General features: G+C 47.9%; 1 protein-coding gene across 5 annotated transcripts; it reads right to left on the reverse strand.

The window, feature by feature from the left end:
- Positions 1 to 10561: 10561 nt before the first annotated feature.
- LOC121233012 (dynactin subunit 3-like) lies at positions 10562 to 15837 on the reverse strand. Of its 5 annotated transcripts, none has more exons than XM_041121606.1 (8): positions 15725 to 15837; positions 15540 to 15624; positions 14509 to 14595; positions 13540 to 13623; positions 13400 to 13443; positions 12720 to 12778; positions 11921 to 11980; positions 10562 to 11186 (listed from the first exon to the last, which is right to left on the reverse strand). In XM_041121606.1, coding segments are annotated over exons 1-8 (513 nt in total). In that variant the 5' UTR covers positions 15818 to 15837; the 3' UTR covers positions 10562 to 11185. The 5 variants fall into 5 exon arrangements, with proteins under 5 accessions (XP_040977540.1, XP_040977539.1, XP_040977541.1 ...); XM_041121605.1 differs by having other exon boundaries at positions 13400 to 13449; XM_041121604.1 differs by lacking the exon at positions 13400 to 13443 and having other exon boundaries at positions 10563 to 11186; positions 12720 to 12775.
- Positions 15838 to 25382: the final 9545 nt, after the last annotated feature.

The following is a 25382-nucleotide window of genomic DNA, read 5'->3' on the forward strand; positions in this document are numbered from 1 at the left end:
CTTCTATAAATCAGTTGACTGAGAGCTTACAGAAAACTGCTTGTCTCCAATTAATGCATGATAGGCGATTAGTGCCACAACAGCCCTCTCCGATGTTGTTAAATGCCAATCCCAATAGAATGACTCCTCTAATCCGAGGTTTACCAGATTCTTTGAAATTATGTGCTGTCCAGCTGCAGGATAGATTACGTGATGCGATAGCACCTAGAGGAGGCAGGCGGAATGCAGGAGGGGTCCTGACCTGGGGAGAAGTGGCACAGGAATTGGTTAACTATGGCCGGAGAATGGGTCTCACAAGGGAAGAAAGCAGGGCTAAGGCTGCTATCTGCCGAATAGAAGGACCTGGCCGACCTCCCCCATCTAAGACTGTAAACACCAAAAAGCTGTATGGGGGTCAGCAAAACTTGTTGTGGGCAGAAGGGATAGAAAAGGGAATTCCCCGGGATGTGATGGATGGCTTGCCCACCTCTGTCCCAGAAAAGTTGGTCCTAGGGTGGAAAGACAAGAACAAGGAGCCTCCCCATACTGAGTTAAACATTCGAGGCTATAAAGGGGCGAATCCGCAGTTGCTGGCAACTCCCACTCCCCAAATGCCTACTGCCCCAGAGGAAGGTATTACTGTCCGCAGGACAGGAAACTAGACACGCCGTCCCCAGTAAGTGAGCCGGGGGACGGCCAGTGGATTTATTTAAGGAGGCTCACTGAAAATAAGACAGGAGACCTGATGATTGCTTTTCCCCCTGGTCTCTTTAAGACCCCAGTAACTTTTTTAGTTGATACGGGTGCTCAAATGTCAGCACTCCGGGCAGATGTTGCTAACCGCAATGGAATAATTGCAGATAAGAAGCAGATATGGGTCACAGATGTTTTTGGAAGCTCCCAACCACAGCCGACAGCTAAAGTTAAATGCTGGCTGCCAGGGGATTCGTCCCCCGTTGAGGTTACTATGATACTAAGTCCTCTATCCACCAATATTCTAGGACTCAACCTCTTAAAGGGCCAGCCGTGGGTAGACTCTAAGGGAAGAGAATGGAAATTCGGGTGTCCCGCAATCTCTGTGAGGCTTTTGCAGTTGGCACCAACTCTCCCACCTTCAAAAATAGTTCATGTCAAACCTTATGCTTTGCCTTTGGGAGCAAGGGAAGGGATCACTTCAGTGATAACTGAGTTACAGGAACAGGGGATAGTTACTCCTACGCACTCACCCTATAATTCCCCAGTATGGCCGGTCCCCAAGCCAAATGGGAAGTGGCGATTGACAATTGACTATCAACGCCTGAACGCCAATACTGGCCCATTAACAGCTGCAGTCCCCAATATAGCAGAATTAATTGCAACCATACAAGAACAGGGTCACCAGATTTTAGCAACCATTGATGTGAAAGACATGTTCTTTATGGTTCCCTTGCAAGAAGCAGATAGGGACCCGCTTTGCCTTTACCTGGGAAGGTGTACAATATACATTTACATGACTTCCCCAAGGCTATTGCCACTCGCCAACCATTGCTCACTATGCATTGGCCCAGGAACTAAATCAGATCACTCCTAAAGATGGAGTAAAAGTATATCAATATATTGATGATGTGCTAATTGGAGGACCAGACACCACTGTGGTGGGGCAAACCCAGAGAGAAATCGTTAGCCACTTAGAGAATTTAGGGCTCCAAATTCCTGCCGAAAAGGTGCAACTCCCATCACCTGAAGTAAAATTTTTAGGTATCTGGTGGAAAGGAGGGACTGTGTGTATACCTCCCGAAACCTTGTCTGCCCTCAAACAAGTAAAAATGCCTGAAAATAAGAAAGAATTGCAGCATGCCCTAGGCTTGCTAGTGTTTTGGAGAAAACACATCCCCGACTTTTCTATCCTAGCTCGCCCTTTATATGATTTAACCCGTAAAAGAACTGCTTGGGACTGGACACCTGTCCATGAAGAGGCTCTGAAATTATTAATTTTTGAAGCAGGGATTTACCAGGCCCTAGGGCCAATACATCCAACAGACCCACTCCACATAGAATGGGGTTTTGCAATTCATGGGTTATCTATACATATGTGGCAGCGTGGCCCTGAAGGTCCTACCCGTCCTATAGGATTTTTCTCGCGTAGCTTTAAGGATGCTGAAAAACGGTATTCAGTTTGGGAGAAAGGACTCTTTGTGGTTAACCTAGCCTTACAGGAAGCCGAGACAATTATACGACAGCAGCCCATCATCTTACGAGGACCCTTTAAGATCCTGAAACCAATATTGGCTGGAACTCCTCCCCCTGTAGGAGTAGCTCAAGGAGAAACAGTAAGGAAGTGGTATGCCCAGTTAGACCACTACTGTCACACTAGACAGATAGAGGAGGGAACACCCAAAACGCTCCAAATACAGGATCCCCCTTCTGATCACCCAGATACAGAACCCCCTCCATCGTACATCAAAGTGGCTCCTCATTTTAAACCCCATTTAAAAAACGTGTGGTTCACTGATGCTTCCGCAAAAAGGGAAGGAAAGATGTGGAAGTATCGAGCAGTAGCATTACATATTGATTCAGGGGAGCATGTGGTAACTGAGGGAGAGGGTAGCACCCAAGCAGAGGAGTTAGTTGCTGTGTGGAGTGTAGTCGTTAAGGAAGCTGGGACAACAGAACCAGTATACATTTATACTGACTCCTACGCAGTGTTTAAAGGATGCACTGAATGGTTACCGTTTTGGGAACAAAACCAATGGGCAGTAAACCAAGTGCCAGTGTGGCAACGAGACAAATGGGAAGAAATACTGAATATCACAGAGCAGAGGTCTTTCTTGGTAGGTTGGGTTGCTGCACGTGAGACAGGAGATAACCCGGCTCACCTCCTAAATAACCAAGTAGATTCCTTAACACGTCTAGCCAGTCTTGCCATCGATGGTGAAGCAGGGAAATGGGAACACCTTCTGGAGTGGCTGCACGTGAAGTGTGGCCATTCAGGGAGTAAAGACCTGTACAAAGAGGCTATTAGCAGAGGATGGGCCATTACACGAGAATTATGTAACACTGTTATTTCTGCATGCGGATAGTGTCGAGTTTGTTTGGAAAAATATAACCCTTTAAAAGAACAACCCCTACATTTAAGGACAAACAAGGGTTTATGGCAAACGTGGCAAATTGACTATATTGGCCCCTTTCGGGTATCAGAGGGAAAACGATATGTGTTAGTAGGAGTAGAGGTGGTATCAGGACTAACACAAGCTGAAGCTGTATCCAGAGCCACAGGAGACAATACAGTAAAAATTCTTAAAGCATGGTTTAGCTGCTTACCCAAGCCTCAATCAATTCAATCTGATAATGGGAGCCATTTCACTGCTGGAGTAGTGCAAGAATGGGCTAAGGGTGAGGAAATCCAGTGGGTTTTTCACACCCCTTACTACCCTCAAGCTAATGGTATTGTGGAGAGAGCGAACGGACTTCTAAAACGAGCTCTGAGGCCCCATGACCCAGGGTGGGCCTTGCGAGTACCAGAAGCAGTATACCGAGTCAATAGCCGGTGGGGGGCAAATGGCTGCCCCCGACTCCTAGCATTCTGTCCCACACCTCCTTCTATTGTTCCAGGGACGAAAAGTGGCAAAGACCCTGCACACTTGCTCCACTATGCTGGACAACCAGTATTAGTGGAACTGCCCACTGTGGGGCAAGTACCCCTAACCCTAAAGACGTCCCTTAACCTTTATTCCTGGGTGGCCACAGATGCCCATGGGAAAGAGCATCGTATCAATACCCGATGGATTGTCCCATCCTTCTAAGTGGACCTTCATGTTCTGAATTAAAGTTGTTCCGATGTTAAATGGCTGATAAGAATATGTTTTTTCTGTATCCCACTGGCTGGATTCTAACAAGCATATCAGTTAAGATGCACAATATAACCCCAACCCTCTGTTATAGTACTAAAACCATAGCTGCTTGATGGCCTGCTTATGTTTTTGTTACTCTGACTAGTGATGCTGTGTTGACTTCTCAGAATTCCTGAGTTGGGGGGAGGACACAGAGAGCTTGGCAGCAGACCGTGTTGGAGTTCTTGCAGCGGCACCTACGCCACGTAAGAGCAAGAGGTCGCTATAAACTTATTAGCCTTTTTATGCATAATGAACACATTCTGCTGATCTACGGATACTTTAATCAGAGCAATTCCAGTCAAGAGAGCTTGAAATTTAAGGCTAGTTTGTATGCATCTATAATAAGTAACACATCCTGCACAGGGCCTGTATGAGGTTGTTTTACAGAAGATGCATGAGCGCCTTGGATGGTGCACCTCAGCCTCTCGGATGGATCCCAACCACTAGCAGCACTGCTTGACATCTCCTCCAATCCCATCCCTCTAATCATTGTTTATCTTTGTATATATTTTGCAGGTTATCAGAAGCCCACAGCAGGACTTATGTTTTCACTTGATGAGTGGGCCATTATCTGTATTGTTTGTTTGATTTTGGTTGTGATATTCTTATGGTACGACAAGGAAAGATGGTTTGGAACTCCTTCCTCCTTGCCTTTCTTACTTTTGGTGCATCTGGACAAGGAGAAAGGGCCTCCAATTTGGCTTGGGAAGTGATACAAGGATTCATACATGTCTGGAATAGAACAGATCAGGGGATCTGTATTCAGATTCCTACTTCTGCCGAGCAGGGGATTAGATTCGGTTTGATACCCATGAGGCTCAATATTGGAAAATATAATATGAGCAATGGCATTATAGGGTTAGTAGATGCTCCGTTTGAGTATCAATATCGAAGTGATTATACCTCCTCTGGCAGATGGTGGCGAGATGAAGCAGCCTTCTATGAGATCCCTCGGAACACGGGGTGGCCTGACTTAATAAACAAAACTTGTAAGCGATGGAGATTGGAGGTCAGTCGTGAAATTGGTATTAGTCATAGCCCGCCGTGTCCTCCAGGATTCAAGGAAGCCTATTCCAGACGATTCCCACCTTCTCCATCCTGGTGGAGAATAACAGGATGCCCTTCCTATCACAATATATCTTGTAATTTAGTGCCTTTTTGGCCTGCTTCCCCGGAAATTACCCCTTTTGAATTACAATATAATGTAAGATGGGATTCATCTTGGTGTGTTCACATACCTGACAGGAAAGGACAATATCCTTCAGTGAATAGCGCCCACACTGCTTGGGGATGGTCAGTGAAACACAAGTTAAAAAACCAACCTCTTCACTTATTAAAGAAAGAATTTGTGGGCACGCCCAACCCCAATGATGCCCATTTGTTAAACTGTACCCACATTATAGACTGTACCACAGGCGCTGGCAATCCCATCGAAACATGGATCAGTTTGGAAGTTAGAACCTTAATTCGAGATATGTGCACCTGTTGGGGATATCCTAATTTTGGATACCAAAACCGGGACAACCAATGTAATCAGATCACCAATAATGTTAATATCTGGCTAAAATGTGGAATTCCCATTAACCACTTCCCAAGACATAAGGTGGGAGAGGATAATCAAATACCCCAGGGAGATGCAGCTACTTGTCAAAACGCTTTGTATGCCGCCCCTGAGGGGACCGTCTGGGGGTGCTCAGATGGGAAAATGTACTCGCACTTGAATGTTATCAAACAGGCTGGATTGTGGTGTGGTTTGGGAATTCCTACTATGTGTCCCAGGCGAATCTTTGAATATACCACACCACCTATTTACAGGAAAAAACGAGAACTTGATGACCCAAGTAGCACCCAGAAGTGGATTCAAAGCATTCTAAAACCTGATTATTATACCTGGGGACAGAAAGTATCGTTAGAGCTAGAAGCATTCTTTGCACCATCTGGGTATATTGTTCGGCACCAACGGGTGCTAGAAAACCTAACTTGGCAAGTACATGTATTAAGTAATTGGACTCAATATGCCTTTGGAGAACTAAATCTGCAAGTGCAACAAGTATCAAAAATGGCGTTACAGAATCGTTTAGCCTTAGATATGTTATTGTTAAAAGAACAAGGTCTGTGTGGTATGTTAAACTTGACTGAATCCGAATGTTGTATTACCATTCATAATGCCACGACCTCAATTGAAGAAGCCCGGGCAAAGATGAAGGAGATTGCCGACCAGACGGGGGAACTCTTCCATGCAATGCAACCAGCTGACTGGTTTGATGGCTGGAGTCCCAACTCATGGCTACATTCCATTTTGGGATCCTTGGGACTGACGAGATGGGGAAAATGGCTTGTAAATATTGGACTTATGATATTAATTGGATTTACATGTTTAATAGCAGGCCTTGCCATAGTAAGATGTATGATTAGCCGCTTGCTATCCTCAGCTGTCTCTCTCTCTTCTCCTACTGTCCGCTATGTTAAAATTACCACAGAAGAAGATGATATGAACGAGAATCAAAGTACAGCGACTGTTTGAGCCACGGGGTGGTGTGACGGTCGGACAAATTATAGTCAATGTCTCAAACATTCGTTAAAGAACTTTGGTGGAGAAAACGGCCTCTGTAAAAACGCTGGAGTTTTGTGAACAGGACAATGTGGCCGGAGGAGAGGGCCCCCCGGAGGGTGGGACCGCGCTTCTCCAAAGCCGCAATTCCTTATCTTAAGTGACCAGGAGAAGGAGCACAGCATACGCGCCTGGAGGAGGAGGCCCCACGGAGGATGGGACTGTGCTTCTATCTTAAGCGGTCATGCCAGCAGAAAAAGAGAGGCAACTCTGCGATGAACCCCCCCCAAAGCTCTCCGACCGATTCCAGAGAACCCCGGGAATGGGACTGCGCATGTCGAGACCATCGACTAACACGCTATAAAAGAAGGGAGAACGAGTTCTCAGCGCGCGCCCTCCGGAACTGGATCTCTACGCTGGCTGGACCAACGCTGGACCCAGGACTGGTGAAACCCTTTCCTTCTCTCTTTCTTTCTTTCTTTCTCTCTTTCTCTCCCTCTCTCTTTCCCTTCTCTCTTTTCCACAGTCCCTACACCTCATCCTTTTAAACATAAACCATTGACCAAGTCTGAGACTAGGAGTGGACCTAGCCGCCCCTGGGCTCCTCTCTGAGAAGGAGTCCAGAAAGCAAGGGGGTCTGCTCTGAACCTCGTGACTCAACGGGAGGGCTCTCCTTCTGACACAGTTTCATGTTCCTTTTTCCATTTCATTTTTCTATACTTCCCTTCTCTTCTCAAACAGTGGCTTAACGACATGTTGCAAGGTTCATATTGATAAGTTCACTTGTACTTGGGCAAGGTTATCTAGGTTGAATAAATGTTGATTGTTGTTTGAACTCCCCTGGTGTCGTTTCACCTTAATTCTGACAAAGGAAATCCACGAACCTGAGTCGCTCCAACTCTGGGACGCGACAGTTGGCCAGAAGCATTCCCAACAAGAACGGCTAAAGCTCGGGAGGTAACTAAAATACTGGTACAAGAGATAATACCACGTTTTGGGGTTCCAGCAACCATATCCTCTGACAGAGGACCACATTTTGTCTCAAAAATAGTACAACAAATTAGCCGCCATTTAGGTATAGATTGGCAGCTTCATACTCCATATCACCCCCAGTTGAGTGGTCAAGTGGAAAAAATGAACCACTTAATCAAACAGCAAATTGTGAAATTAGGACAAGAAGCAAATTTGACATGGCCTCAGTCTCTCCCTTTAGCCTTTCTGCGTATACGAACAAGACCAAGGGCAAAAGAAGGACTGAGCCCCTTTGAAATTCTGTATGGACAACCCTATGGGATACAGAGAGGGGTGTCTGTACAAGCGGGGGATGAAGTTATGACTTCTTACATGGTAGCATTAGGTAAGCAACTTAATAAAATCAGGAAGCATGTAGCTGGGACTCGAGGGAGAGGTTTGGATGGGCCTGTACATAATATACAACCAGGAGATTATGTGTATATAAAGTCTCTTACAGAAAAAACTCTGGAGCCGCAGTGGGAAGGACCATTTCAAGTGTTACTTACCTCCTTCACCACGATTAGGATGAAGGAACGGAGCGCCTGGATCCATCACACTAGGGTGAAGAAGGCACCCAAAGGACAATGGACTTCACAAGAAAAGGGACCTTTGAAGCTCAAATTTGTAAGATATTGATTGTCATGCTCCTCAGTTAGACCTTGCCCAAGGGGCAGGCTTGGGATCGAAATACTTATTTAAATATGACAGAGAGTATCTCAAAAGTACTAAATTTATCAGATTGTTGGGTATGTAATCCCCTTCCTCAGGGGAACATGGAACTCCCCTTTCTAGGAGTCCCAACCACAAACTGGACATCTCTTATTAAAGATGGGCCAGACAGGAATGGATTATGCCTTTGTGGAAAGGGAAATGCCCAGCGGGGACCCAGCTTTGATCTGGAGGTACCTGACCCTAAAGAGGTCTTAATTACTGGCCGTTGCTTAAATATTACTGATAATATTTGGGGAGACATGGATAATTGTAGCCTTGCGGAAAATCTGGGAACTTTTGATAAAGGAAAATTAGAACGTCTTGGACTGAACTTAACTATCAGTTTCTATTATATCCGGAAACCAAAGAGGGGGCCAGAAAAGAAGGGGCAAGAACAAGACAGAAGGGAGACACATCTTGGTCCAAGATGCAACACAGGGCCCGGATACTGGTGGCTCTGTGGGGATGACAGCCAGAAAGAGTTTACCCCAGAACTGGAAGGGACACTGTGTTCGGGGGTACCTTGCACCTCAGATCAGTATATTCGAGGGAGCTTCGCCTCCCCGAGGGTTTTTGAGAACACCTTGGCTCCGTGTAAAACGGACTGAAAACCCACTAATTATTCGAGGTACTAGGTACCATAGTTTTGTCCGATGGCTAATCCCCTCTTTAGGGGTAAGCGAGTTGGAGAAAGCTATCGTGAATATATCTGCTACATTAGAGGTTATAGAAAAAGCTACAATTGATGCAATTCAAGGGCTGCAACTGGAAATACAATCCCTAAGTAAAGTAGTACTCCAAAATAGAATGGGATTGGACATGCTTTTAGCAAAAGAAGGGGGCTTATGTGTAGTTATAAACCAAACCTGCTGTACCTATATCAATCAAAACCAACGAATTGAAACAGATCCTGAAGAGATATGGGAAAAGACTAGAATACTACATGAAGCTTCCCAAGATGACACTTCTTGGGACTTGACAGACATATTAGAAAAATTAACCTCCTGGTTGCCAGATTTGACATGGTTGAAGCAATTGTTTGTCACTATAATAATCATTATTCTCTTGTCTGTGGTTCTTGGCATGGTGGTTCAATGTGGCTTTTTGTGCTGTAGGAATACAGGAGACTCTTACAGTGAATGGAAAAAGAATCAGTTACGACGAAAACTCGAGACCAACAAATACTTTGAGAAGATGCTAGATAGGGAAATAATGTATTAGAAGTACTAGGATTAGATATAGTAAAAGAATTTACTATTTTCTAGAAAAGGGGGGACTGAGACAAGGGGAGTTAAAAGAATCTCAGTAGACATAATAAAGGGGGATGAAAGATGATGTTTAGCGCTTACATTGTTGAAATTAGCTGACATAGAGACAGTCCTTGATAAGAAGAGCTGGTCCTAAGAACCAGCCAATAAGGTAGAGACAGTTCCTGATAAGAAGCAGGAGCAGGCCCCAAGAGCCAGCTAAGACTGGTCTTGCGGCTTGGGTGAATACCAAGAAATCACTGAGCCTGCACAAGAAAAAAGGTTACTAGCGGTGACGAAGAGGAATCATCTATCTTCATCTCTGTGACCACCAGACGACCACCATAAAGAGGCACTGCGCAAGCGCAGTTGAGAGGAGACTATGGAAATGACCTCTCGGAGCTAATTTTAATATGAAGCGGGGACAGGTCATGCATATGTATAGGCGTATTGTGAATATGTGACACTTGACTGTATAAACTTGAAACGAACTGCCGAGTCAGGTGCGCACGACTTTGGTGGGACTACCCCCCGTGCTGCCCAGCGCTGAATGAACATACCTACTTTACAATCTCACTGATTGTGGAGTCTGTTTCTGCACGTCAGTCTCAAACTACTCCCCATTACCTGACCAGGAGGAATATTAAGTCCCAGGGCCAGCAGAGTTTCCCAGGCACCTAGATGGCTTTCTGCAGGCTTACAGCCCTGCCATGGTTTGCCCAGAGGAGAGCTTGCTGAGCAGGTGAGAGTACTGGCCCCACAGTGGGAACACACAGACAGCCAAGCCCCTCTGGACTTCCCTGCTAGGATCCTGCCCCATTCCTGCAGGGCTCCCACATCACACACAGCTGGTCTGTTTCTAACCAAGCAGGAGGGTTTGGGACCCTCTCCAAAGCATGACCTCAACTCAAGACCACCTTTATGCTAGGAGAAACTCTAGGTTCTAGCCCAACCAGGCAGGGCACAGATAACCCCTCTGAACAAGGACCAGCCACAGGCTCTGGCTTGCAGCAGCCACTCAGGTAAGCAGGACAAAGGCAAGAGCTGCTCCCTCCTCCCAATGCAGGGATGGGAGAACTGCCTGGGGGAAAAGCCTCATCAGGTCAGATTCCCCTGGGCACAGGCAGCTCACATGAATGGAAAGAAACAGCAGGAAGAGCAAGTGCTGCAGCTCGGGGAAAGAAATAGCAGGAAGAACACGTGCTGCAGCTCAGGGAAGGCTGTGGGACTGGAAGAGATTTACTTGCCCTTGGCCCAAGGCTGAAACCACTGTACCAGGAGCCACCAGCAATCTCCTACAAGCTGCCATGAGGTCTCCACAGTTCACTGCTTGGGGAAAACCACACAGGGATGGACAGCCAGTCTGTGCCATGGCTGCCCCCAGGAGAGGAAGAGACAACCCAGTTAGCATTTCAGGACTTTACTATGGTCCACAGTAAGAGCAGAAAGGGATTTTTAAATATGTTACAAACCAAAATGTATTTCATGGAAGTGCAAGATTTGCAAACAGTGGCATATTAAGGAGTAGCATGGCTTCGATTTGGGGCTGACACAGTGCAGCCACGGAGCCAGGGTGCCCCTGAGAGCCTGCGATGTCACTCGCAGCATGCTCATGATGAGTGGGAAGATGCCGAGACAACAGGGTGCAAGCTGCTGCAGCCTCTCCTGAGAGACACAAGGCCAGCAGGGTCCCCGGGGTTCTCTGTGCTCTGGACTCCACCATCACTCTGCCACAGGTTTTGCTTCCTTGGCCATTTCCAGCCGTGTCAGTATTTCATTCCACTGGACAAACTGCTTGGAGAGAAGCAGGGTCTGGACATGGCTCTTAAGGAAAGAGATGTGGAAACTTCAGGGAAGAAACCAAGGTCAGAGCACAGCCTGAGACTGCCCTGGCAGCCCAACAGCACTGTTACAATCCCGATTCCTTGGGAGAGGAAGAGACCTGGGGCACCAGGCTGTAGAAAGCCTGCACGGACTCAAACCATCCAGACCTTGAGCCACTGCACAGCACCAAACACCGATGGGAGTCCAGGAAGCACTTCTGAACACTGCATAGCACTGCATTTCAAGGGGCTTTCTACAGAAAAGAGCAGAGCTCCCTACCCACTGTGGTTTTAGGATGTGTCTCAGCACTGGGATCCTAACATGGCCAGGATTAGCTGCTGTTTGGCTCGGGCAGGTCACAGAGACCAGCAGTCACCTGATAGAGATGCCAATGTCCAGCTGGCCAGCACGAGCTCTGCACCAGCACACAGGCTGTGCTGCTCCTTCATGCCAAGCTGCACTGTGAGTGGATCCAGCACAGAGGCTCTGGCTTGCAGGTGGCACCCTGCCCTTCCCATCTCAGAGAGATGGTCAGTTCTGGCCCTCATCTCTGCTCCCAAGAGGAGTATGACAGGGACACAGGCATCACCATGCCAGAAATGGCACTGGCCATTAAACCCAGGGCTGGGGATCACCTGCTTCCAACAACATCTGATAGGGCGAGGCAGCCCAGGAGACAGGCAGGCAGTTCAGTTGTGTCAGGCCCAAGGCTCAAAGGATACCATTTTGTTGTAGTCTTCAAGGAGCATCTTGACACTGTCAGTGAGATCTTGACGCTGTTCCTGTGAAGAGGGGAGCCTCAATGAGTGAGCAATAAATAAGCTGAAGGACATCTGTCCTCCCAGTCCCTGACAGCACAGGGGGAAACTCATCCAAAGCCAGTACTGAGATTAGTGCTCAGACGCTGGCTGTGGCCATTCATTGCAGCTGGAAGGGTTTCAACAGTCAAGAGAAAGGTTAGAGAAACACCCAAGCTCATGAAGTGCCAAAGTCATGGGCTTTGTACTACTGCCTGCCTCTCCTCAGCACCCATACTTTGCTTGCCCCAGAATGGAAACTCACAGCAAAATGCTGAAAGGGGGCATTAGGCCCTGCCTAGGCATGCTCAAATGGGGAAGGAAAGGGCGAAGAGACCAGGTGACAGTATCAACAGCCTTCCAGAGACTGGGACACTGGAGGAGCGCAATGCTTTACCTCAGTGTCTCAGTGAGAGGGGGAATGCCAGCTGGTTAAACCCACCACTGCTTATTAAGTGTCACCCAAACCTCTGTTTTGAGCAGGCTTATGGTAGGCAAAGCGCTTTTCCAACTCAGACTCAGTTTTCAGAGATCCTGGCTAGTTCAACCCCCAAATTGCTTAAACCTCTTTAAAAACTGCAGCATGAATATCCTGGACAAGATGGAAAAAAACCTGCTATAAATGAGCAATTCAAACAATTGCAAATACAGAGGTGTCAGTACAGCCACTAACAAGTGGTTCCTTCTCCCTGCTAGTCAAGGCTATCAAGAATATTCACGCTACCTGCTGCTGTATGCGGATTTGAGAGAGTCGCTGTAGTTTGGCTGCATGGTCAGGAACCGCTGAAAGCACAGAAGAGAAATCCATTTTGTTTGTTTTACATCATGTGGGATTAGTTACCAAAATAAAGACCATTCCTTCTCCATGAGCACATCACAGCAGAACTCCGCTCACTGAATGCAAGTGCCACACACCACAAACACACCTTTTATACCATAAAAAAACCTAGCTACACTGTACATTAAATATCAAGTTTATTTGCTAACTGCTTCTGAATGGCATGAGTTAGGGGATGCCTGCACTGAGGGCTACTCAAGAGCTACATCAGAGTAAACTACTTGGATGAATGTTATGGCAAGCAATTAAAAAGGCATCTCTGCCTACACCAGGAGCAGGGATGTTCTGCTCATAAGCAGTAGGCAGGAGTGGCTCCACAGCCTGGTGACCATACACAGTGCTCACCCTCTTTGCCAAGCTGCGGGTCTCTAACCTGCTTCCTAACCTACTCTATCACATCCTTGGCCTTTGGTGCAGGAGCTACATTTCCACCCCACCAGTGCTGGGTGACAGCTACGGCACTCAGCAGTGCTCTGCATGACATCGCACACTCCCAACAGAGGTCAGGCATGAGACTTTAGAGCAGCATGAGGGAGGAGCAGACATACCACTAAGTTTGTACCTACTTTACTCACACCAGGTTGTGTGCTTAGCTGTCCTCTCCTCAAGTCTGAGGCTCAAGAAGAAAAAAAAAAAAAACCAGCAAGATAGGCAGCAGCTTGGGGGGTGACATTTGCAGCTTAAACTTGCAGAAGAACATGCATACCTTGGATACTGGCACTTTCCAAGATAGGCTGGAGGTTCTTCACCTGCTCCAGAAGGGCTGCTCGGGAAGGAATAACCTGCTCCTCTGATTGGGGAGGGACAAGAAGGAACATCAGTAGATACAAGATGCTGCTTTGGCTTTTCGTAAAGACTGGTAAGGTAACTTTGGATTAATGGGTACGAATTGGTTTTCTAAACCATTCACACCTAACACACCAGAGAACAGCTTGGCAAATATAAAGCATCTTGTAGCCAAAGCTAGAGCAAAGTCACAAAAACCTCCAACTGCAGACTCCAAAGTCTCCAAGGGGCAAGTGCTCTTAAACAGGTCAACCATAGCCCACCCCCCAAGGGTGGCTTGTCCCACTCCAAACTGATGATCAAAGAGCTGGGACTGACACTTGTATTCCAGCTTCCCTTTTCCAGCTGACCTAGCTATACAAAAAGGGGCTTTTTTATTATTTTATTTAGACTTTTGTGTTGTTCACCACTGGATTCTCATTCACACCAACTTAAGGCAGGAGAATCTCCAAGTTTCATTTGCAGACTATACCAATACAAGGCTGAACCAAATTCTTTGGGGCAAAAGAAGATAAGGCTATAAAGTGTTTAACATACATCCAAAGGTCTTCAATTTTTGTCACAGCCTAGAGAGTATTAGAAATGGAGTGAGGAAAACTGTTCTAGATCCAGTTTTTCTTTTCAAGCTTTTATTAATTCAGGGTTAAACTGATCAATACTAGAAAGATCAGAACTGATAAAACTGCAGCATGGACACTCACAAAGGAGCAGTAAGGGTGACAGACATCCTTGTACAAACCATCTCTCTGAGAGCTCTAAAGAGGGTGCCTTGCCATATCTTTACAACTAAAGAAAAGAAATCCATCCCAATCCAGTTTATATAAAAGACAACTTTTGCAGTGCTAAAAAAAAAACCACCAACCCTGTCTCCTCTCATTTCATGCCATACCTGCCAAGATGAATTGCAACTTCATGGCATCTGGAACAGCCATCCTATCAATGTACTGAGGGTCAAGGTATTTTATTACATCTTCAACTAGAGTGAAAAATAGGTTTGGAGACAAGTAGTAGAGGATATATTATTGCCTTTACAGGTGCAATCCCCCCCCGTGCTATACATCAGGTTACTTTGTAAACACTGCCCATTTAGGGTCATTTTCGTTCAGATTCATGAATTTCTAAAGCACTCGAAAACAGGTGACTTTGGAACACCGTGACCAAGAACTTGCAAATGGCTCAAGCCAAGTAACTGTTTCGTTACAGACACCTGCAATGCTTGCTTTTTATTTGGCTAACAATATTAGAGGTGAGTGAAATCTGCTTCTTCCTGCCCTTGAAACAAAACCAGGAAATAGCCCTCCATCCTGATCCTTAAAATTATCTACAAATACACATTTACATGTTTATACCAAACAGCCACCGCAGCTTTGGACCACAACAACCCTCCCTACGTAGCTTGCTCCTGTGATACCAGACAGCAAAATTTGGCCAAAAGACAGTTTTGTAGGACAAAGCACCACTCTGGTGTCCACTCCCAATATCCCCCAATTCAGAGTCAGCTCCCCAGATCCATCCACCAGTGGCTGCGTGTGATCCTTATTGCTCCCACCACACACACAGGGGAGAGCTGCTCTAGCATGCCCGAGAAGTCCAAGTATGCAAGAAGCCATTTCAGGAGCTCACACTCCAACAACCCTTGAGGGCTGCATTTCAGGCAGAGCAAATCGCTGTGCCAATATAGGCGGACATAAATCAAATAACAGGTTGCAGTAGCCCATTTCCTACCCCCAACAGCTGAGTGGGAGAAGCGCAAGCAGAAAGACACCCTACTTGCTTACTTCTCTGCCAAATACACAAAACAAGAACCCAAAATCAAAGAGGCTCACACAGGGAGCATGGAAAGGATTTTTGTTTAGAGGAGCAAACACAGGGGTTTCAAGCTTCCCCGCCCCCCGGGCCCCCCTCTCCGAGGCCGCTCACTTTTCTTAAACAGGATTTTGATCCTCTCCCTCTTGCCGGCGATATTGCTCAGCGCCACCTGCACCTTCACTAGCTCGTCCGCCACCTGCAGGGGCACAAAGGAAGGGGACGGACCCGTCAGACCCCGCCGGGCCGAGGCGCCTCGCTCCGGGCCGTCCCCCGAGCGCTGCGGGACCTACCAGCACCTTGCGCGGCCCGCAGGTTCCGTCGCCAACACGCTGCTCCAGCTCCTCCAATCGCCACTGCAACCGCCGCAACTCCACCAGCCCCGCCGCCATCTTGCCGCCGACCGGAAAGAACCGCGCGCCGCTTCCGCCCCTCCCCGTTGTCATGGCTAGGGGCCCCGTTGCTAGGGGCCGCCGTTGCCGTGGAGACGGAGCTCCCCAGGCCGGGAAGGGGTGATGGAGCCGGGAGGGTGGGAAGGGAGGAGGCGGCTCCCGGGGAGGGGGGCGGGAGGTGCGAAGCCCCTGTCAGAGGCAAGGAAGGGAGGCTGCAGCTGGCCGATGGTGATTTGCACTGCAGAGGGAGGTGTGCAGGCTTCCTGTCGCCTGGGCAGTCGATTATTGCTTCATTCCAGCGTGGTCCTTCAGGAAAAAGGCGCTCAGGTGTATTAAAAGAAATGAATATAGCAATCTACAGCCCATGTGGATGCAGGACCTTTGAAATCCAGGAGGCTGCCATGGGCTTTCCCCCAGGCCTCAGCCTGCCTGGGTTCACCCTTCTCCTATCAACTACCGCAGATGATGCTCACTAAAAAGCAAGATGCTAATGAATGCAGCAGCCAACCCCAGCCCCACTGTTGCCTGCAATTGGCACTCACAATTACAAGGATCCCTCAAAGGGATGAGATGAATTCTTAGTAGCAGCATCCACCACAGAGGAAAATCCAGACTTTCCAAACTGCAGAGGGAGAAGTTCAGGAGCCTCCAAAGCACCTTGCGATGTTCCCTGCACCCCAGGGCTCAGCCTGCCGCTGCCCCGTCATGCCCATGTAGCCTCAGCAGTGCCAGAGCTGCCCCAGGCTGGAGGGCAGTCTCTGTCCCTCTTGGGCTGCAAGCATGGGGCTGGGTGTTGCACCACCATGCCCCAGGCACCAGGGAACCCCTGGTAGGGGTCCCAGGTCAGGCTCTTAGGTCAAAACCATCTGCTAGTAGCAAGTACTTTGTTAGCATGGCTGGTGATGTTGGCTGCATGGCTTTGGGGACCCTCCCAGTGCCCCTTGCCAAGAGCAAAACTCACTGTGCCCTGAAAAAGCATTGTCCTTATAGATATGTTCCTGCAGGGAGTTGTACGGGGATGCCAGGCTGTAGGAGGGAGCTGTGGGGTGGCCCAGGGTCCCAGCAACCCCTATGGCCCCCCAGATCTCCCTGGAGGAGATGTACAGAGCATTCGGGCAGGAGGAGCAAGCTGAGGCCCTGTGTGCTCTGCCTTTCTTCCCAGGGAACAACAGCTGGGCTGTGGGAGAGGCATCCTCAGAGGGGAAGAGCTGCGCTTTGTTCCACAAAGGTGACAATTAGAAACAGCCTTGTTAGCAGAAGTGGCTGGGGGCTGCAGCAGGGGCTGGGGGCTGCACACAGTGCTGCTCTGTGTTTAGAGGGTACTGGCTCTACCGTGCCCTGTGCCCAGAGTGGTGGGCAATGGCCATGAATATGCAAATCCCTGTGCTAGAGGGTCACAGATATCCCACCCTAACCCCCCAAGGTGAGAAATTAAGGCAGTCCTGGGACTCAGGCACTCGGGGGGGGGGCTTTAGGGTTGGAGGACATCCACTTTTTAGGGTCCCATCCAGCCTGCAAGCCTTGGAGCAGGGCTGAAGCCACAGCACTGGCTGCCTGCAGCCCAGCATGGTGCACGGAGAATGTGCCCCTTGCTCCTTGGGGCTGAGAGGAGGGCTCTGACCTTGTCCCCATCCCTGGAGCCTGCGGTGGCACACTTATGCCATGGACACCTGCCCCCAGCCTGGTGCTGAGGCCAGATCCAGCGCTCCTCCTGCTAGGCTGAATCGTCCCTGCATCCCTCCGTCTCCTCCCTCCCGCTCAGTTACAGTCCCTGCAGGATGCAGGAAGCAGGCATCAATCAGGGCTGGTTACTCAGGTGACAGTGAGAGAAGGGGAGATAGGAATTAAAGGAATCTTAGTAAATATAGTAGATGTGGATGCAGATAAGAACTGCTTAATAATTATCTAGCTTGTAATGAAGTTAAAGGAATTTCAGTAGATGTAGACATAGCCCAAGGGAATGAGAAATAATGTTTAACGTTTACATTTGTGGTGGGTTGACCCTGGCTGGATGCCAGGTGCCCACCAAAGACGTTCTGTCACTCCCCCTCCTCAGCTGGACAGGGGAGAGAAAATACAACAAAGGGCTTGTGGGTCGAGATAAGGACAGGAGAGATCACTCACCAATTACCATCACGGGTGTCGTGGTTTAACCCCAGCCAGCAACTAAGCACCACGCAGCCGCTCACTCACTTCCCCCCCACCCAGTGGGATGGGGGAGAAAATCGGGAAAAAGAAGCAAAACCCACAGGTTGAGATAAGAACGGTTTAATAGAACAAAAAAGAAAAAACTAATAATGATAATGATAACACTAATAAAATGACAACAGCAATAATGAAAGGATTGGAATGTACAAATGATGTGCAGTGCAATTGCTCACCACCCACCGACCAGCACCCAGCTAGTCCCCCAGCGGCGATTCCCCGCCCCCACTTCCCAGTTCCTATACTAGATGGGATGTCACATGGTATGGAATACCCTGTTGGCCACTTTGGGTCAGCTGCCCTGGCTGTGTCCTGTGCCAACTTCTTGTGCCCCTCCAGCTTTCTCGCTGGCTGGGCATGAGAAGCTGAAAAATCCTTGACATTAGTCTAAACACTACTAGCAACAACTGAAAACATCAGTGTTATCAACATTCTTCTCATACTGAACTCAAAACATAGCACTGTACCAGCTACTAGGAAGACAGTTAACTCTATCCCAGCTGAAACTAGGACAGTATCCACCCCTTATTCTATACCATTGACGTCATGCTCAGTTCCCATACCTTTAGTTACATCCTGGTCAATCATCATCAGCTTTTCCATCCCTTTGAGACATATGAACAATGATATATATATATATATGTATACATACACAGAGATATCATTCCTTTAGTTTATGGGTTATGTTCATTAAATGTTCATTGAGTTCATTTAGTTCCTGACTCTGGGCTCCATCTGTCATACCAGTCTTTCTGGGCAGGAGGGATGGTGCAAAGTCCTCTCAGTCGGTAGAGCAGAGTTGGGCTTCAGTGCAGTGTGACGAGCAGGTGACATTGGACGCAGCAGGAGGATGGTGTGCACCGTTGGATTGTTGCATGCTGGAGTCAGTTCTGGTTCCATCACTACTGCGCTTCGCTCAGTTTTATCACAGTTTTTTCTTGCTTGATCTAAGTGATTCTTACTATAGTACTATGGATATAGCATATAACAATTATAGTAATGATAACATACAGTAGCAGGGCTATATAGCAACTAATATCATACAGGTTAATTCTGGCTATTCTCGCCTAAAATGAAATCCCCTTGAGGCACACATCGGACTTCCCCATCTTTTCACATCACCCACCAAGTGCACCCAGGCCCTTGAGCAAAAGCAATCCCACGAATGGGTTTACCTTTGCCTGAGGCAGGAGTAACCCAGACTGTCTTCCCTAACATATTTTTTGTGTGCACTACAGGGACTTTATCCCCTTCTACAGTACGTAAAAATTCTGACTGGGCAGGGCCACCCCGATTGGCAGATCCTCTGGTGTTGACTAACCAGGTGGCTTTTGCTAAATGTGTATCCCAATGTTTGAAAGTTCCACCCCCCCATCGCTCTCAATGTCGTCTTTAACAGTCCATTGTATCGCTCAATTTTCCCAGAGGCTGGTGCATGATAGGGGATGTGATACACCCACTCAATGCCATGCTCTTTGGCCCAGGTGTCTATGAGGTTGTTTCGGAAATGAGTCCCGTTGTCTGACTCAATTCTCTCTGGGGTGCCATGTCGCCACAAGACCTGCTTTTCAAGGCCCAGGATAGTGTTCCGGGCAGTGGCATGGGGCACAGGATATGTTTGCAGTCACCCGGTGGTTGCTTCCACCATTGTAAGCACATGGCGCTTGCCTTGGCGAGTTTGTGGGAGTGTGATATAGTCAATCTGCCAGGCTTCCCCAAATTTATATTTCAGCCATCGCCCTCCATACCACAGGGGCTTTAACCGCTTGGCTTGCTTAATTGCAGCACATGTTTCACATTCATGGATAACCTGTGCAATAGTGTCCATGGTCAAGTCCACCCCTCGATCACGAGCCCATCTATATGTTGCATCTCTTCCCTGATGGCCTGAAGCATCATGGGCCCACAGAGCCATAAATAGCTCACCCTTATGTTGCCAGTCCAGGTCCACCTGAGCTACTTCAATCTTGGCAGCCTGATCCACCTGTTGGTTATTTTGATGTTCTTCAGTGGCCCCACTCTTGGGTACGTGAGCATCTACATGACGTACTTTTACAACCAGATTCTCCAGCCGTGACGCAATATCTTGCCACAGTGCGGCAGCCCATATGGGTTTACCTCTGCGCTGCCAGTTGCTCTGCTTCCATTGCTGTAACCACCCCCATAGGGCATTTGCCACCATCCATGAGTCAGTATAGAGATAGAGCACTGGCCACTTCTCTCTTTCAGCAATGTCTAACGCTAGCTGGATGGCTTTCACCTCTGCAAACTGACTCGATTCACCTTCTCCTTCAGCAGTTTCTGCAACTTGTCGTGTAGGACTCCATACAGCAGCCTCCCACCTCCGATGCTTTCCCACAATGCGACAGGACCCATCAGTGAACAGAGCATATTGCCTCTCATTTTCTGGCAGTTTATTATACAACGGGGCTTCTTCAGCACGCGTCACCTCCTCCTCTGGCGACATTCCAAAATCTTTGCCTTCTGGCCAGTCCGTGATCACTTCCAAAATTCCTGGGCGACTGGGGTTTCCTATGCGAGCCCGTTGTGTGATCAGTGCAATCCACTTAGTCCACGTGGCATCAGTCGCGTGATGTGTAGAGGAGACCCTCCCTTTGAACATCCAGCCCAGCACTGGCATTCGGGGTGCTAAGGGGAACTGTGTTTCAGTACCAACCACTTCTGAGGCGGCTCAAACTTCATATGCTGCCAATATCTCTTTTTCAGTTGGAGTATAGCGAGCCTCGGATCCTCTGTATCCCCGACTCCAAAACCCCAGGGGTCGGCCTCGGGTCTCCCCAGGTGCTTTCTGCCAGAGGCTCCAGGTAGGGCCATTCTCCCCGGCTGCAGTGTAGAGCACATTTATAACATCTTGTCCTGCCCGGACTGGCCCAAGAGCTACTGCATGAACAATCTCCCGCTTAATTTGTTCAAAAGCTTGTCGTTGCTCAGGCCCCCATTTAAAATCATTCTTCTTCCGGGTAACTTGGTAGAGAGGACTTACAATTTGACTGTAATTTGGAATATGCATCCTCCAATTTGTCACGAGCGTCTATAACAAACTTGGTGCCGTGACTCAGATCCAGGTTCTTTGGTGCGGACCCTCGCAAGCGGGGAGGCGCCCTATCCCCGGATAGCCCCGTCTTGAAGAGCTGCCGCCGCCATACCCTGACCCATGAACCCCTCTAAATTACGATAACTGAGCAAAAGAACCTGCAGGACCCCTTAAATTTTGTGCACGAAGACCAAACGAAGACCCCGGGAGCGGGTGAGTATATAAAGCGTGAGCCGTTTGGTTGGGGTGGTTATCCCGAGGTGCGATTGTGTGAGAGGTCTCTCTGAGATCACGCGAGTGCGGACCCTCCAGTAGTGCAGTTCTCGTAGCCCGCGAGGGAGCGAGTCATGACCGAGGGGAAGTGAGTGTGCGTGTGGACAAAGGCACCTCGGAAGATGGGGCAGAGGAAAAGCAAGCCCCCTGTGTTATAGACACTCGTGACAAATTGGAGGAGCCAATTTGTATTAAATAAAAGATCAAATTTATTAGCAAGCGATAAAAGAGCAAAACAGCACTGGGCGGCCGGGGAGACAGTGCTCTGCCACAAGCTCGCGCCCAAACAGGGGAAGAGCCTCTTTATTTATACAGTCTTTTTAGTCCCTGATACGTGACTGGCTGGCTGGTTGGCTGGTATCTTCGGTATCTTGTGCCATCAGGTGTTAAGTGGTCGTAATTTGCCTTCTGGTGGTTGTTGGGATGAAGGCCCAAGTCTTCCTCAGCTGTTCTTTAGGTGACTCAAGTCCCATTCATGCTCTGTAAATGTCTCTCTACATATGCTAATTATCGGTACTCATGGTCTTAGATAAGTGAAGAATATCCCTACCTCCACATGTGATTTCATGAACAAAGTTAACCCGTTCATTACACTCTGGACCCATGGGGATGGGGAAGGGAAATAAGTTACCAGACATACCCCCGGATAGTCCCCTAGGCCTGATGTTAAGATATTGGGACAGTTCACCAAGGAGAAAGGATAGGTCTAAGGAAAAGATGATTAGTTATTGTATTGAGATTTGGGGTGGAAAACCTCTCAGTAATCCTCATGTACTCTGGCCTGTGTTCGGGTCCTCTGAGGATTGGGTGTGTCAACAATTAAATATATGGGTAAACAATAAGAGACTACCAGCCAGCCCAGAGGAAAGTGAATATGCTGCCTTATGGATTTCCCAATCCTGGGAACTGTCATTCCTCTTTGCCTTAAGGGAAAACAGACCAGATAAACCTCAAAAAGATGATGAGGACCCCCTTTGGCCCCCTCCCTATGCCCCTCAGGCCCCTCCTCCTCAGGACCCACTCCAAGGCCAGGAAATAGCCCAGGCCCAGGAAGGGTCAGATTCGGAACCTGATTCCTTGACCCCGACACCCCCTCCCAGAAGGTTTGCACGCAATAAAATAAGGAGAGGAGAGGAAAGATTGTTTCCTCTTCGAGAAATGTTAGTGCCTGGTGGGGATGGACAGGGAGGACTGGGAATGGGGTATGTGGCAGTTCCCCTTAATACAGGGGATGTAAGGGAATTTAAGAAAGAAATGGGGAGTTTGTTAGATGATCCCCTGGGGGTAGCCGAGAGGCTAGATCAATTCTTGGGACTGAATTTGTACACGTGGGATGAATTACAGTCTATCCTGGGCATATTATTTACCGTAGAAGAAAGGGACATGATTAGAGGGGCTGGGATGAGGCTGTGGGACCAGCAACATCAGGCTGGTCCGGCGGCGGATCAAAAATGGCCCTTAAATCGGCCAAACTGGAATAATCAGGATCCGGCTCACAGGAATAATATGTCAGACTTGAGAACAATTATAATTCAGGGGATATGGGAATCGGTTCCCCGAGGACAGAATATTAATAAAGCCTTTAGTGAACGGCAGAAAAAAGATGAGACCCCGACAGAATGGCTTGAAAGGTTAAGGAAAAGCTTCCAGTTATACTCTAGGGTAGATCCTGCCACTCCTGTGGGACAAGCGTTGCTGAAAACTCAGTTCGTGGCCAAATCATGGGGAGATATTAGGAAGAAGTTGGAGAAAATTGAGGACTGGCAGGAGTGGGGGTTGGATGAATTACTTAGAGAAGCTCAGAAGGTGTATGTGAGGCGAGAAGAGGAAACTGAAAAGCGGCAGACTAGACTGCTGGTTGCAGCAGTAAGGGAAGGACAAAAGGGTGTGATAAGGAGACCCGGTAGGCCTGGTGGGGGACATAAGGGAAGAATGGAGAGGAGAGGAGATAAAGCCGTGGAATGTTTCTATTGTAGGGAAAAAGAACACATGAAGAGAGAATGTAGAAAAAGGATTCAGGATGAAAAAATGTTCCAGGAGGATTAGCGGGGTCAGGGGCTCTATGTGCTGAGGACCCCCGGTAAGAAGGAGCCCTTGATAACTTTAAAAGTGGGTCCTCAGCGCCAGGAGGTGACCTTTCTTGTAGATACCGGAGCCGAAAGGTCTACTGTACAATCATTACCTCCGGGATGTAAAATATCCGGGGATAAAGTTAATGTAATTGGAGCAAAAGGGGAACCTTTCAGGGTCCCCGTGATAAAAGATGTGGCGGTGGAATCAAGTTGCAGATGCGGAATCGGAACGCTCTTGTTAGTACCTGAAGCGGAATATAACCTATTAGGTAGGGATTTAATCATAGAAATGGGGATTCGAGTAGACGTGGAAGAGGAAGAGTTAAAAATTAGGCTTCGTCCCCTTACAGAGGTGGACGAGAAACAAATTAACCCCGAAGTGTGGTATACTCCCGAAACGGTTGGAAAACTGGATATTGAACCATTTGAGGTGGTTATTAAGAACCCCGAGATTCCAGTGAGAATTAAACAATATCCCTTATCTAATGAAGGGAAAAGGGGACTAAAACCTGAGATCGAGAGACTATTGGAAAAGGGGGTACTCGAACCCTGCATGTCCCCTTTTAATACCCCGATTTTACCAATTAAAAAAATCCGATGGTAGCTATCGGTTGGTGCATGACCTAAGGGAAATCAATAAACGGACTGTCAGCCGGTTCCTGGTAGTGGCAAACCCACACACCCTGCTGAGTCAATTGGGACCCGAGAACCAATGGTATAGCGTAATAAATCTTAAGGATACATTCTGGTCATGCCCTCTAAAGGAGGAATGTAGAGATTATTTTGCCTTCGAGTGGGAAGACCCAGACACTCATAGGAGACAGCAGTTAAGGTGGACTGTACTCCCCCAGGGGTTTACAGAATCCCCAAACTTATTTGGACAAGCCCTAGAACGGGTTCTACGGGAATACCAACTGCAGGATGGGGTCGTACTAATCCAGTATGTGGATGACTTATTGTTAGCAGGAGAAAATCAAGAAACAGCCAGAAAAGAAAGCATACGGTTGTTAAATTTCTTGGGCCTTCAAGGTCTCAAGGTATCACGGCCAAAACTACAGTTTGTGGAAAAGGAGGTGAAATATTTAGGACACTGGATAAGCAAGGGGACTAAGAAGTTGGACCCTGAACGAGTAAATGGAATTTTATCACTGAAAGCCCCGAGGAGTAAACGACAGATTAGACAATTGTTGGGGCTATTTGGGTATTGTAGGCAGTGGATTGAAAACTTTAGTGCGAAAGCACGATTTTTGTATCAAAAGTTAACTATGGATGGGTTGCTTAAATGGACCCCGGAGGATGAAGAGAGATTAGAGAGTCTCAAGGCTGATCTAGTTAACACCCCTGTCTTGAGTCTGCCTGATGTGAGGAGACCCTTTTATTTATTTGTGGCCACTGAGGAGGGGACAGCATACGGAGTTTTAACCCAGGAGTGGGCAGGGAAAAAAAAACCTGTAGGGTATATTTCCAAATTATTAGACCCCGTCAGTAGAGGGTGGCCCACCTGTTTACAGGCAGTCGTTGCTGTAGCCCTAATAGTGAAAGAAGCGAATAAAATAACATTTGGAAGTGAATTAAAGGTGTTCTCCCCCCATAATATTCGAGGGGTTCTCCAACAAAAGGCTGAAAAATGGATCACCGATGCTAGGCTTTTAAAATATGAGGGGATCTTGATCCATTCCCCTAAATTAGAGATCGGAACACTGAGCTTGCAGAACCCGGCGCAATTTTTGTATGGAGGTCCTGAAGAAGAGTTAACACATAATTGCCTCCAAACCATAGAACAACAAACAAAAATTAGGCCAGATCTAGAAGAGGTAGAATTGGGGGAGGGAGAAAAGCTATTCGCTGATGGGTCATCTCGAGCAATAGCAGGGAAAAGGAAGTCAGGATATGCAATTGTGGACGGGGGGAGCCTAAAAGTAAAGGAGTCTGGACCCCTCAGTCCTAGCTGGTTGGCGCA

This window comes from Aquila chrysaetos, assembly GCF_900496995.4.
Source record: "Aquila chrysaetos chrysaetos chromosome W unlocalized genomic scaffold, bAquChr1.4 W_unloc_3, whole genome shotgun sequence".
NCBI lineage: Eukaryota > Metazoa > Chordata > Aves > Accipitriformes > Accipitridae > Aquila > Aquila chrysaetos.